At 39.2% G+C, this 14,597-nt stretch overlaps 1 protein-coding gene across 1 annotated transcript; it reads left to right on the forward strand.

The window, feature by feature from the left end:
• On the forward strand, positions 1 to 13,566 carry mob1a (MOB kinase activator 1A). The gene is made up of 6 exons (XM_088909368.1): positions 1 to 253; positions 2,658 to 2,824; positions 6,297 to 6,390; positions 7,473 to 7,606; positions 7,807 to 7,970; positions 8,620 to 13,566. The coding sequence occupies exons 1-6, from the start codon at positions 240 to 242 to the stop codon at positions 8,695 to 8,697; spliced, it is 651 nt and encodes a 216-aa protein (XP_088765494.1). The 5' UTR covers positions 1 to 239; the 3' UTR covers positions 8,698 to 13,566.
• The last annotated feature ends 1,031 nt before the right edge of the window (positions 13,567 to 14,597 follow it).

Consider the following 14,597-nt stretch of genomic DNA (forward strand, 5'->3'; position numbering starts at 1 on the left):
GGGCCAGTCTCGCGATATCGCGGTTGTACTTTCCCTTCAGTGCGATGAGAGTCGCAACAAGGGTCTTTCGAGTCACTTTTAAATATTTCATTTTATTTGTCTGAAGTGGAGAAAAAAATATAACTCCCTCAGAGTCCTTTGTCTCTTATATTCTTAATTGTTTCAAGTAAGCAACGACCATTTTTTTGTTTTTCTTCGTTAGTGGGAGAGGGCACAGTTGTAATCATCCGGACTTGGAAATGAGTTTCCTCTTGTAAGTAGAATGAGAAATGTTAATCTCTTCCTGTTTTCAGTTTAAGCGTTTTTATTTTAAACTTTTGTTTCAATTCTGCTGTCTAAAAGTCTTCCTTCGTTATTGCCGTAAAGTCTGGCACAAATATCGATGGTTACCCAATGAAACGACGAATTATAAACTTTTATTTTCAAGAAGCAAGAAGTGCGGTACGAAGGTTGTACCTCTTCAGATGGCTAATGGCGTAAATAAGTTGGGGAGGTGTTTTTTCTGTTGTTAACTTAGTCTGTTGGCACACACGCAAAAGACGGCTTATATAATAACTACCACCACTACTCCGCAAAAAAAGATTTATTTCACCTTTCTCGAAACAATGAGAAAAAAGAAAAAAAATATCGATCTAAGCTTTTGAAGAAGCCCTTGCAAAATCCGTGATCTCAGAGATCAATTAGACGGAACTGCTGATAATTTACCCACCTCCACGGAAAAATGATCATGTCGTCGTAGTTAATGTTAGGAAACGACAAAAAGTAAGTAAACCGTTTGGGAGAGGGCAAGAAGTCAGTATTTATTTAATTCCAGTCAATTACATTTACCATTCTTGTTAACACAAAATAAACTACAATCACGGGAGTCCTGCGCGTAATAGTAAATTAAAACCGTATATCTAGAAGTTTTTATCATCATACATTCCATTGATATGTGATCTGAGGGGTTTTATTCTATACTTGCATCGTAGTAGGTGCATCATAGGTGCGGGTGAGCATTCGAGTTTTGCTCTCAGCCTCCATTCCTGTGCCTTAACTCCATACCTACTTTAATTGATTTGGAACTTTATATCCACCTAAGTTTGAGGGGTTTGTTTTGACCTGTAATGTATTCAAGCAGATGTCAGATTGCAAATTCCCTCCGGCTCTTTTCTGGTGCTGATACTCTGAAGAACCTAGACAACCTGGAGTCTGAGGTGACCCCCTTCTCACAAACTAGTTTTAGGGGTATTTTAAATAATAATAATAAACTTTATTTTATATAGCGCCTTTAAAAGTGGCTTCACAATGCGCTTTACAGAATGAGAACAACAATAAATAAAAAGCATAAAATACAATTACAATATACAGAGGAGACCGTGGATGGTGGTACTAGGAAAAGCAGAGGGGTGAAGAATGGAACCAGTTCAGTAAAGGCTTTTCTGAAGAAGAAGGTTTTGAGTCTGGATTTGAAGGAGTTTAGAGAAGGTGACTCTCTGATATCCTTTGGCAGAGAGTTCCAGAGCTTGGGGGCATAACAGGAGAAGGCCCTGTCACCCATACAATGTAGACGGGCTTGGGGGACAGTTAGGAGACCAGAATTAGAAGAGCGAAGGTTGCGAGGTGGGGAGTAGGGCGATAATAGTTCAGACAGGTACTGAGGTGCCAAGCCATGGAGAGCCTTATAGGTGAGCATGAGGATTTTAAAGTCCACACAGAATTTTGACAGGAAGCTGGTTCAAGGACTCCAGGATAGGAGTAATGTGAACACTTGCACTAGACCTGGTCAGGATCCTGGCTGCTGAATTTTGGACATACTGCAGTTTGTTAAATAAAATCTTAAATAAAAGATTGAAAGTAAGGTTGCAGCAGTAAATATAATTTCTGTATTCGACCTCCATAACTAGGCTTTTTTTGGGGGGGGGCTCAAGCTTGTATTTTTCATTTTGGGAATGATATGACAAATATGCTTTTAGAATAAGGTGATATCTGTTTGACTGATTAAGTAGAAGATGATTTTTAGGACCGAGTTAAAAAGTGGAAAATTGAGAACTTGGCTATCATATGACACTTCACATCCTGCTTCTTGGTGGCCTTGAGCCAAAATGCTATTTCAGCGATAAAAAATCCAGCCTTGTGATTTTGCAGAACTAGAGTACAAAAGAATGAGCTTTTGAGGAAACCTGAGGTCATCGAGTGAAGAAAAGTTGAGTGTAGGTCCGCAGTACTTCGTTACTTATCTTTTTTGGAAGTCAGAGCAGCTCAGCTTGGAGCCGGTTAGAATGGTTTCCAAGTCCTTGACATCTCCTGCTTAGGTTCAAGTTAGTGGCTGCATCAGCATGCAGAGGCTGCAAAAGGAACAAGTAAAGCTCTTCTCCATGCTGGAAAGAGAAGACAAGAAACTCAATGTGTTGGCTGAGGAGCCTTCTTCAGGTGTCTTCACACCTGAAGCCTAAATGTTGTTTCTTATCTCCCGTTACAGTCTACCTGAACACAGTTTTTTATAATGACACTTCCCCATGCCTTTTCTTACACAATGGGAGAGCCATTAACGAGACATTGTGAAGGTCGCCGCGGGTGGTGTGGTGGGTGGTGAAAGCGCGCTCTACGAAGTAACGACTTGACCCGAGTCGAAAAACTTTGTTTCCGTAACGGGGTTCTCCTCTTTTCCGGAACAGCGGCAGCCGCTCCTCCAAAACCTTCAAGCCCAAGAAGAACATCCCGGAGGGCTCGCACCAGTACGAGCTGCTGAAGCATGCGGAGGCCACGCTGGGCAGCGGGAACCTGCGGCAGGCCGTCATGCTGCCCGAGGGCGAGGACCTCAACGAGTGGATCGCTGTCAACAGTCAGTACCTTGGAGCGCGAGGCCGCTTATAAACGAGAGGTCTAACCCGTGTGGTCGTGAGTAGCCAGTGGATCTCATCCAGACCTTAGTTGAAAGAAGCCAGTGGATGGGTTTCCACAGCACGCCTGGGCAGTCTGTTCCAGACTCCCACAATCCTTTGTGTAAAGACGAGCCTCCTGTTCTGAGTTTTAATTGCGCTTATGCATCATTTCCCCTTTGTGTCCTCTCATTCGAGTTTCGGTGCTCACTCTGAAGAAATCCAGCGGGTCGTCTTTGTCAGGGCTTTTGAGGAATGTGAATACTTACATAACGTCCCCTTGTATTCTTCTCTGTTCAAGGCTAGAAGGGTTGTGTTCCTTCTGCCTGTCAGAGAAGGACGTTCCCTTAAGCCCTGAAAGATATTCTTCTTGGGGCTAATTCCAGTGCAGTAGCAATAACTTTGCTGTGATGTGGTGACCAGAATTGTACACAGTATTGTAAAGGAGACCTTACTAGTGTATTGTACAATTTTGACATAACACCTCTTGATTTAAATGTTGCAGTTTTAAATGCATATCTTAGCATTTTTTCTTTTTAATTGCTTCCCCATGTTGTCTAGAAATCTAGACGTACTGTAACTATCAAAAGTCTGCACATGCTTTCCAAAGTAACACATTTTGTGGCCTAACAGCCTAAAATCAAGGTTCATTAAATCAGAATTTATTTGACCTTTATTTACACTTTGTAACACAACCTTCAAGTGAAAAACAAATGCTGAAACATCCTGAAAAGTCAGTACAAATGAAAATGTAGAAAAATGAGTAGGACAAGTGTACACGCCTCTTAGTAATAGCAGTTGTAAACTAGCTTTGGTCTAACCAACTGCATTCTTACTTAACATGTAGAGGAAATCAAACAGGAAATCTATGGATGGACAATACATTAGTAGTTCTTGGTCCATGAGTTTTACTCCTGTCTTAGGTGACTATTGGAAGAGTTGCATCAATGGCTTCTCAATAACATCTTGTTTACTTCAGTACAATTGGTAAGATACCATTGAGCTTTAAGGATTTATTAATCTTAAGTGCATCTAGTAGCTGAAACGCTTCTGACTCTTCTTTGCTGAAACTGTTTAATAGAGAACATTGTCCTTCTGCTGCCTGAGAAATGTTGACTTCGTCCTTAGTGAACACATGAGTGAGATAGTTTAGATCAGCCTATTCCAGTTCATTGTCTGGACATTTCAAGTTATTGTCCCAGATATATTTTACTCTGTCCCTGACAATCCTTTTGTTTGTTGCAGTAATAAAATACATTTTTGTTTAGTATTTTCTGTGGAATCTTCTTAAGATTCCCAGCATGTCTGGCCTGATGGTGCTCATAATTAATCCAGAGGACTCTTTGCTTTTATAGTACTTATACATGGGTTTGTTAAACACTTCTCATTTTCTGTGAGTACCTGCATACTGCTTTGAGAATCTATATGTGTGACCTCCTTTGGCCAAGAGAATGCACACTTTTCCTTCTAACTCTTCATTACCTGTTGAAACTATATTATGGGCTTGATTGGAGCAGTTTGGTGCATCTACCATTAATGACTCAGTCAGGCTGACTGTAATAGTGGCTCTTCCAGTCTTGGCTTTACCAAGAACCATGATCGATCAGGACTTTAATAACCTCATTTACCCTGCTGCTAGTGCAGAAGGTTCCTTGATAATAATAATAATAATAATAATAATTGCTTACATTTATTTAGCGCTTTTCTGCACACTCCACTCAAAGAGCTTCACAGGTAATGGGGACTCCCCCCCACCATCACCAAAGTACAGCATCCACCCGGATGATTCGACGGCAGCCATAGTGCGCCAGAACACTCACCACACTTCAGCTATCAATGGGGAGGAGAACAGAGTGATGAAACCAATTCAGAGATGGGGATTATTAGGAGGCCGTGATTGGTAAGGGCCAATGGGAAATTTGGCCAGGATGCCGGGGTTACGCCCCTACTCTTTTCGAGAAACGCCCTGGGATTTTTAATGACCACAGAGAGTCAGGACCTCGGTTTTACATCCCATCCGAAGGACGATGCCTTATTACAGTATAGTGTCCCCGTCTCTATACTGGGGCATTAGGTCCCACATAGACCGCAGGGTGAGCACCCCCTGCTGGCCCCACTAACACCACTTCCAGCAGCAACCTTAGTTTTTCGCAGGAGGTCTCCATCCAGGTACTGACCAGGCTCACACCTGCTGACCTTCAGTGTGCTGCCAGTTGTGAGTTGCAGGGTGATATGGCTGCTGGCAATAATTAAAGGGGAACTGCTTTCTGCTGTGAAATGTCTGCTGCACAACCTGTATTTATACGCTCGTACATCACATTACATTATTCATTACGGAGACTAGTGAGCAGGAAGGGCCGTATCACCAGGCAATCCGTGGGAACCCGAATGCAAGTTGCATCAACAGGGCGACTTGCTGTACTTCCTCAAAGTTCACGATTTTGTGCTTTTATTTTTTTCATGAAAAGTCAATAAATTTTTTATTGCCAAGATTTAATAACCGATCTGAGAAATTGGGACTGCTGTTCCCCTTTAAGCAATAGTTGGAAATCTGATGTTTTGTTGGAGTGGACCAGGTATGGGCAACCTTGATTCACCTAGGCTGATGTTTCTTGTTCTTATTCCCACCTCAACTCTGCATTATCAGATTAATTTTAGTCAAAAACTGCTTTGTGCAAGGCATTTTTGACAGAATAACAGGACTGGAAAAGTCATGACTAGTAGAGATTTGTTTAGGTCCTATATTTGATGGGTAACAGATTCCTTCTGTTTAAGATGCTCTAGTGAACCAGAGCTGTCCATCCCATTGCCTGAAAAATGTAAAACAGTGAAAAATGTAACAGTGTTAGTCAGAGAAAACTTGCCCTGCTCCTAGAAAATCTGCTGTTTCCCTCTGCATTGTTTGATCTTGTTAAATATCATTCACATTTATGAATTCAATTTCAAAATAGAAATTAAATCTTGAAGTTTGTACTCTAAATGACTGGTACATGGCGACCCAAGTCAAAGTAAACCATATTCTCTACCGAGCTTGTGATACTGAATTTAAATTTTGTTTTCCTTCAGCTGGTTACATTGAAGCACAATTCAGTTGTGAATGGGGTTCTTTAAGAATCTTAAGTGGTCTATTGGTGGGAGACTCTGGTTGAGAGAATAAAGAGCTTGCTAGTAAGTGTGTTTTAATAGCTGACTCCATAGGGTATTTTGTATTGATGAAGTTATTCACCTCTTTTTTTGTTACTTGAATTTGATGTAAAAGTAAAGTCCTATAGGAAGTGATACTTCTTTAGCTGCAGTTGGTGGTGTATTGCTTCTTGTATAGTTTCTGTAAGTTGCTTTATACAACAGCCTCTGCTCAAGATGAAAAGTCAGGATAATCATTAGGTTGCTTCAGTTATTTTAGCTTTGTATTAATGTACCCTCTGTGTGTTGCAGCTGTGGATTTCTTCAACCAGATCAACATGCTCTACGGCACCATTACAGAGTTCTGCACAGAGATCAGCTGTGCAGTGATGTCTGCTGGCCCCAGGTAAGGAAAACAAACCTGTTCTCTGTCTCTGGTAGGCAAACCATTGTACACAAAACTAAGTTAAAAATTGCACACCTGTAGCTTAGAAAACCTGTAACGTTTCATAATAAGTTTTACCCAACAGTAGTGCCAAACAGGCCATCAGCTTAGATTAGGACTTCAGGCAACTTCAGGCATTTTGCACAATGTACTCCTGTGATTGTCTGGGCACCTGTGTGCTTATAATGTTATCAAAAAGAAAGCCTATCAGTGCTGTTTCCTGAAGATGTCCAAGCATGTTTCAGAGGGTAGTGTGTTCACATTTTATCACTCCCATGGCTTGATTTGAATTCATCAATTCATCAATGATTTGTTGGGGGGGAACAACTTAAAAAGTCCCTGTTGGCAAAGATCTGCATCATTTAAGTCATTTACAGTTTGAAGTACAGTAAAACCCTTGGTCTCCTGTACCCGTGAGAATAACACTGCTTTAATGCTATTCTTTTACTTTGCTTTTTATTAGTGCTCAATTAACAGTTTAGTGAGCTACTGTTGCCTTACACACTTCCTGTCTACCTAGTACTGTTCTCTATTTAAGCAGCTATTTTAATATCTAATCTAGAGGAAGAGTGCCTGCTGTGGCTTCCTGTCAATATACTTTTTAGGTCCAGGTTTGAGATTACTCTCTTAATATAATACAGAATCACATACGTGATGAGCATTGTGCAGGAAACAACCTGCTCTCTGGCCAGAATCAATGTGATTGGAATTAAGTAATCAAAAACAGGTAATGTTGATTTTTCCACGTCTCTTTAGAAATCAAATAATACTTGTGCAGGCTGTAGTTCTGTAATTCCCCTTTGAGGTTAATATTGTATTTTCTTAGATTAAAGGCAGGCTTAGTTACAAGTTCTTATCTTAATTTAAATACATTTTCTTTTGTTGGTGGTAAAAGGATCATTTATCTTTGCCTGTTGCTGTATGATAGTTGATAATGTATTTCTTTGAATATTACCATGGCATTAAGAATTTGTGATTTAGTGTGTTATGCTGGTTACTGTAATCTTCTCTCTCTCTCTCTTCCACCATTCTCCCATTTTCAGATATGAGTACCACTGGGCTGATGGCACCAACATCAAGAAGCCGATCAAGTGCTCAGCACCCAAGTACATCGATTACCTGATGACCTGGGTGCAGGACCAGCTGGATGATGAGACCCTCTTTCCATCTAAGATAGGCAAGTACAGCTCCCAGAGTTACAACTTATTTAGTTATGAGAACTACTTGGGTTGTCTGCAGTGCTGACTGAATTGTGTGTGAATGTTTAATGCAGAATAAATGACGTCTTGTCAAAGTACAGTCGGATCTTATGAACTGGACCCTTTTAAAATCTCCACTTCTCCCAGGTTGTCAGATACTCTCGCCTCTTGTTTCCAGGTGTGCCTTTCCCTAAGAACTTCATGTCAGTGGCAAAGACCATCCTGAAGCGCCTGTTCAGAGTCTACGCCCACATCTATCACCAGCACTTCGACTCCGTGATGCAGTTGCAGGAAGAGGCACATCTCAACACCTCTTTCAAACACTTCATCTTCTTTGTGCAGGTAATCAAGCTAAGACAGTGTTCACAGAAAGTCATTGCCTGTGGGAAGCAGTTAAATTACCAGAGTTCCCAAACTATTTAATTAGTTCAGTGATGTAATTAAGGATCTGATTGTAATGGAGACCTCCAATTCGATAAAGTCTTGTCGGAGCTGTTAAGTTAACTTAACCCCATCCCGCTCTGCACATGGAGTAACACCAGAGGAGAACCCTCAAACACAGCCATTTTATCACACTAGCATTTTATGCCCCCTCTTTCTGGTTTTGCATATTATTTGCATATTGATTTTGATTCACCAGTTAGAAATGGGAAGAAAGAAAACGCAACGTTTCGGCCGTGGAGCCTTTTTCAGGTGTGTGCCCTTACACCTGAAAAGACCGAAACATTCTGTTTTCTTTCTTCTCTTTTCAGCACAGAATAAACCTATTACCAGTTAGAAATGCTGCATTCGTGTGGTGCACTGGAAAACTAGATGGTATGCACTACAGAAATGCAAATATATACATTATTGAACTCCACGAGTGTAAACGACAAGTGTTACATTTATGTTCCCAATCTTTTCCTGCCATGACCCATTCAAATCGGGATACCCTCTGTCTGGATTTCAGTGTTATCCCTCAGTGCTGCTCCTCATTTTCTCCTTCCTGCAGGAGTTCAACCTGATTGACCGCAGGGAGCTGGCCCCACTCCAGGACCTGATTGAGAAGCTGGGCTCCAAGGACAGATAGAGGAGACAGGCTTAGGCTGTGGACTGCAGCACACTGGGACTCCATTGCACAAATCTATGTATCCTGCACTCATCCCTCTTTTTTTATGGCTTTATCTCTCTTTCTGCTCTAAGTTTCCACTCTGGGCAAAACTACCCGCTCAATAATAAATGAATCGGATGGTAATTCTACTCTGTTTGCCCACAATGGGAAATTAGTCTCTTTATGTCTAGCTTTTCTTTTCCTCTTTCTCAAACTTCAACAGAGCTCATATTATGTGTGATATTATTATGTTACAAATGTATGACCTGATCTCTCAAAAATGTTCTCTTTGAGATTAGTTCTTTTTTTTTTCGGATAGATGTAATATACAATAGAAGTTTATAGGTTCCCATAGCTGACCTTTTTATCTGTTCAGGGAAAATCCAGATTTTAATTTCCTGGAAAATTTTAATAAGCATCAAAAACTTAACCTTGAGGTTAAATCTGAACGGGCCTGGATTTAGTGGATGACAGATGTAAAAATAGCTAAGAGCAACCAGTTACTATACCTTCATATTGAGACTTCCTCTTTCAAGGGCTGTACTTTAGTTAAAATGTAAAATCGCCAATTATTTTTGTAATAATCACCGGGATTGGAAAAGCCAAATGTATATTTCTCACGTTTCTGCTTGCAGCTGCCAAACCCTTTCTCCACACACGGGGGAGAGTGAGGAAGTGTAGACTGACTCTTGCCCACCGCCCACCTTTGAGCAGCTCCACTTTTAACACGTCGCAGGCAATACAGGCTGCATCGCACCTGAGCTGAGCGTTCAGTGCTGAGTGGAGCAGAAGCATGCTTCTCACCAACAGCGCTGCGTGCTTCCCAGGAGGCTGCTGGCATCTCCAAGAAACGAGAGGGACCAATTAATCCCGCTTTAATCTCGGAGATGCTCAGCCAATTGTGCACTGCAGTCCTGGTCATATGCCCCAGGCCCAGATCTGTAATCATAGCACTCCACCTGTGCTCATCAATTAGCCTTACCTATTGAGCCAGTTCGGAGGCCTCTTGGACCATACTTTCTGTAAAACTTTTAAGCCCTTTTGTTGCTAGGTTGAAAAGGTACAGTTTAAGGGGACCCTTATTGACTCTTGTGACAAAGGTAAGACCAGAAAGCAGTGAGCTGCTTGGATTACAGATCTGTTAAGATTGCAGCCTAGAAGAGTTAAATATTGGCGTGCCAGTAGTTCTGTATGGTCTTCAGATATGTTAGATTTTCTGTTTTTCATGTACTTTATGCAGTGCTTTTCTTTGGCTGACTCAAACTCAGGTTACTGGTTGTTAAGTGTTACATATGGTCTAAGTTTTCAAATTCAGAAACGGTGCATGTTGGGAAATGAGTATTTTATAAAAGACATCTTTTAGAATTGACAAGAAGTAGCACTTTAAAAAGACTGTCAGCTTTATGGGTTTATAATGGTCTACAAAGATGTTCCCTGTACCCCCAACTAATTATACACCTTTATTATTTTCTTTTTTCATGCCTTTATACTTTTGAAAAAAATCTAAACAATTTTGGTTTAACATGTTTTTGAAAGTATTGGTTGTACTATTTTTAAAGGAATATCTTTTTCAGAATTTTGGCAATATAGTCCATTTGATGTAGTCAATATAAACACATTTACTAACAAGTGGTTTATTTATGTTTGACTGTGTTCTAAACAATAACAAAGTAGCTTTACTAAGCTCATTAATATTCAAATTAACATACTTTTCAGAATGACTATTTAATTTCATTGAACTCTTTATAATTTTAAAAATGAATGACCAAAACATGCTGAATAATATTTTTAGAATTAAGTTTGTTTTATTAAATTAGAAGGTTGCTTCGTTATAACATTTTAATTCTGAACAGAGTATAGTTTTTTTATAAATAGATCTGTTTTTTTATTAGTCATTTTCCTAGCTATAGTGCCTAATAGTTGTGAACTATGATACTTGAAAGCAATATTAACAAACTATAACTGGGTTTGGGTTTTTCATAATTGTTTATAAAAAAGGAACATCATTAATTACATCAAATTAATGTACACTTGATATAATGCCATGCTGTCACATTTGAAATGAACACTGCCCTATAAGTAAATACCACATTTCAAAATAAATGTGGATAATTGCTCGTATTTCAGATATTTTGAATTGGTTAAATGTACTAGTAATTTTTCTTTTTCAGCATTTATTGAACTACCTGTCTTTAAACGTATAATTACGACATCTTTATAAGTTTAGGGGGATGTTTTTAATTTTTTTAGGAAGCCGTTTATTCTTCTTTTGTTTTCTTTGCGTTGTTATGATTAAGATCTTTAATGCTACAAAGAGAAAACAGTGGAGTTTACAGCTCTCTTTCTTGTTTTTGACTACATTGGCTTAAAATCCAGTTAAAGACGGCAACATAAAAAGGGACCATGAGCCGTTTAGAATGCTCGTTCTGAGGTTACTGCCCAAACCTTTTTTTTTAAGCAACATGAAAAATAAAAGGGAGGTAAGCTAAGTAGCTGTTAGGGCTCTGGACTCCTGACTGGGTGGTATTTGAGATCAGATGCCGGCTGAGACTGTGCTGTTGTAGTCTTGAGCAAGGTACTTTCATAATTCCAGTGAGCATCCTGGGGGCTCCAGGTTGTCATTTGTAAAAGAGAAGAATTTCTCAATTGATGTACCTGATAAAATACACAATAAAGAACAGTGCAGTGATGCACAGCTCTGTCTTGCAAAAACTTTCATTTTAAAATCCCTCTCGCAGCTGTGCACCAAACCCATACAGCTGACATTTCAGCTTGTTATAAAAATTGTTGCACAGGGTGAATAAGCTTGCCATGTGTGCACACCTGTGTCTGACCAATATGACTTATGCAGTAATAAATGCCTCCATTGAGTAAGCACTGTTCTTTACAGCTGTTTCAAGCCTTTTAGAATATATGGTGCAGGGTTAATTCAGAGTAATGTATCAAAGTTTTTAGTATTCTTTGATAGTGTACACAAAAACATTTAAAAATGACCTGGTAGACAAGGCTGCTTACAATTGACAGTGTTAGTGACAAATACTTTTCATGCAGAAGTGTATTTCATGTGCATATACAAGTGCCCATAAATACAGTTTTTAAAAATCAAAGTATTCTATACTGTGCAAAGCAGGAGTGTTTACAGTAATATCCATGTATTGTTAAAATACTGTGATATACTGGAACATATGGGTCCAGTCATGTATCAGCTTAAACACCCCATAAAGTCTGTTATCAGCTTCAGCCAGTAACACCGCTGAGGAAGAGAGCTACTCAGTTGCACACAAGTACTGTATGATGACCGTGTAATAGAGTGGCTGCATTTGTGTGACTGGCTGTCCTGCTGTGATTTATAGCTGTTCAGTTCTGCAGACGTTTAGATCATCCAAACTTGCATTGCTATTTCTGAATAAGTAGTGTAACATTTATTCTAGCCAGATAATCTTCTGAGTCATCTTGAGAGTCTAGGGCTTGTACCGTTAGAGCGATGATCTGAATTTTACAGTTCAGACAGACATACTACTGGTAATTATGTATTCTTCAGCACTGTAACGTGAAGAGAAATAAACTTAACAGAAAAGTATGTAAAGAGGTTACATCTTCCCTTGATGTTGCAGCAGGATTTCTCCAAACCAAAATGGTAGATGTTGCCATACTGCTGTGCGTGCTGTTGATTCTGCAAGCATCCAATCTGCTAGAATGAAATGCTGTGGCATCTTGATCCTGATCTTGTTTTCCCAATAAGAATAAGGGAAAAGGAAAATTTGATGTGATCCATTGCTTTTACGCTGACATTTTCCATCTGAAGTAGTGATGCAAATGCATCATTTAATAAATGGAAGTCAATGGATTAAGAACAGTAGAGTGGAATGGCAATACAGAGGATAAAAAAAATGCCTGTATTCTTGCCTCAATGAAACAGGGAGATTTACAGATGGAGGTTGTTTTTGTGTTGGTTTCCCATGCTGTCTTTAGCTTGTTTGTCATTGACTGGAATACCAGACTGCAGTAAGATCCAGTATGCTGGACATGAGGGTGGGGGAACAGTATTTAGGTCTATTTTTTAATATACTGTATATCCATCAGATTTTGGGGGGGGTCAGTGAAACTCCATAAAAATCAGTTTAATCACAGATGCTTTGTAATTTCTGCCCTTTCATTTCATTTCAGCTCATAAAAGATCTCTAACTTTCCATTTTTGTTCTCTTCAGAAAAATCTGTGCTGTCAAATTGCTTGGGTTATTCAAAATGTAAACTACTTACATCCTGAAACTGTTGGCGATAACTTTCCATTGGATTCAGGTGAAATTATTTTTAATAATTTGTGGTCTAAATAAAGCCACACTGTTACAACTGCAATAGCTACAGAGATGTTGAATTGGACCCAGCCTAGACCTGTAGCCTGCAGTACAATTTATGTGGCTGTGGCACATGTAAACTTGTGTTTTGAAATAAACCCATATTAAGCAAAGTGGGCAAGACTGGTTCTGTTGCTCTGGTTTACGTTTATCAAGTGTTGAAGTGATTTTTGTATTACAGTTCAGTTCTGGTATCACCATTTTTAAGAGTCGTTCAATACCCATTTTCTTTCTTCTAAAATTAAACTTGCACAAACTTAAAGTGGGATTCATGATTTATTTTTTTATTTTTTTTACTCATTTGTATGGAAAAAAGACTATTTTGGACCATTTCCTTATGTAGTTCTGTAGTATGACTTGTAACTTTTTAAGGTTTGTATATCTTCTGACATTGTTGTGGAGTAGGCAAATCCTAGAAGCGCCACTGTCATTGCTGTGGTTTCTTTTGTGTTGAATTGTTTTCTCTGCATTATTCAATAAACAGAACTGTGCCTTAGAATGAAGCAGAATCTCCTTATTGACAATACAATAGTCATGCACAATAGCTTTAAGAGCATTTAAAACCAAGGTTTTCGAAGATTGTTTTCAAATTTGCATTATGTGTAGAAACAGCATGAGTCAGTTTCATAATGCAATGTCAGTTTAATAAGGTGGGCATAGATTATGTATTTTTTCTGTTTCAACTTTCAACAATTTAGAATAAATGTTATAATTCCAGTAATACAACTTTAAAGCTAAGCCTAACGTGAAGGGGCCCCCTAGTGGATTAAAATGTTCATCGCATGAGTACAGAAATTGAATACAGGGAGAATGGAAAGCGACGGAATTCAAATGATCTGGTGTGAATCTATAACCTGTCTTACAGATTTGTGATTCTAAAGGTGTCTGTCAATTAGTCTGTACTTTGTGGGAGGGCATATAAAAAGATTTGCAGCAAGGCATATTAACCTTGGTCCTTTTGGGGTCATTGCTAACACAACAGGAAAGGTCAAGACTGCTTCTTTACATAACTTGCTATTTGTAGTTGTCAGGTAAGTCGTACACAGCTTCACCATACAAGTAGCCTATAAACAGTGTAGCTACTTCTAAGCAATTAACCTTGTATAAAAACTTAAAATTGATAGAATTTATTTTCCATTTCCTTCCTAAAAACCAACATGGTACACATATTTACACCTTTTACATTTGTTCAAATCTCATGGCTGACTCAAATATTTCAACAGGCATGGAAGAAGAGAAAGGTTTCAGAAGACTGGTAGCATGCAGTGGCTGTACCAATTTGGAGAAAGAAGGAAAAAGACTGTAGCACAGACAGAGGGATATCATTATTGAGCCACACTGGAAAATGTAGGCGAAAATATTGGAGCAGCACAGGTACATGGTGGAACCTTAACGGAGTGATGCACAGGTGGGTTTTAGGAAAGGAAGAGGATACACAGATGCCATGTTTACTCTATGACAACGGAATGAGAAGGCAATAGTACGACTGAGAACTCGGTATTTTTGGATGAAGAAAAAGCTTTT

The sequence above is a fragment of the Atractosteus spatula genome, chromosome 2 (genome assembly GCF_055471065.1).
Source record: "Atractosteus spatula isolate fAtrSpa1 chromosome 2, fAtrSpa1.hap1, whole genome shotgun sequence".
In the NCBI taxonomy this organism is placed as follows: domain Eukaryota; kingdom Metazoa; phylum Chordata; class Actinopteri; order Semionotiformes; family Lepisosteidae; genus Atractosteus; species Atractosteus spatula.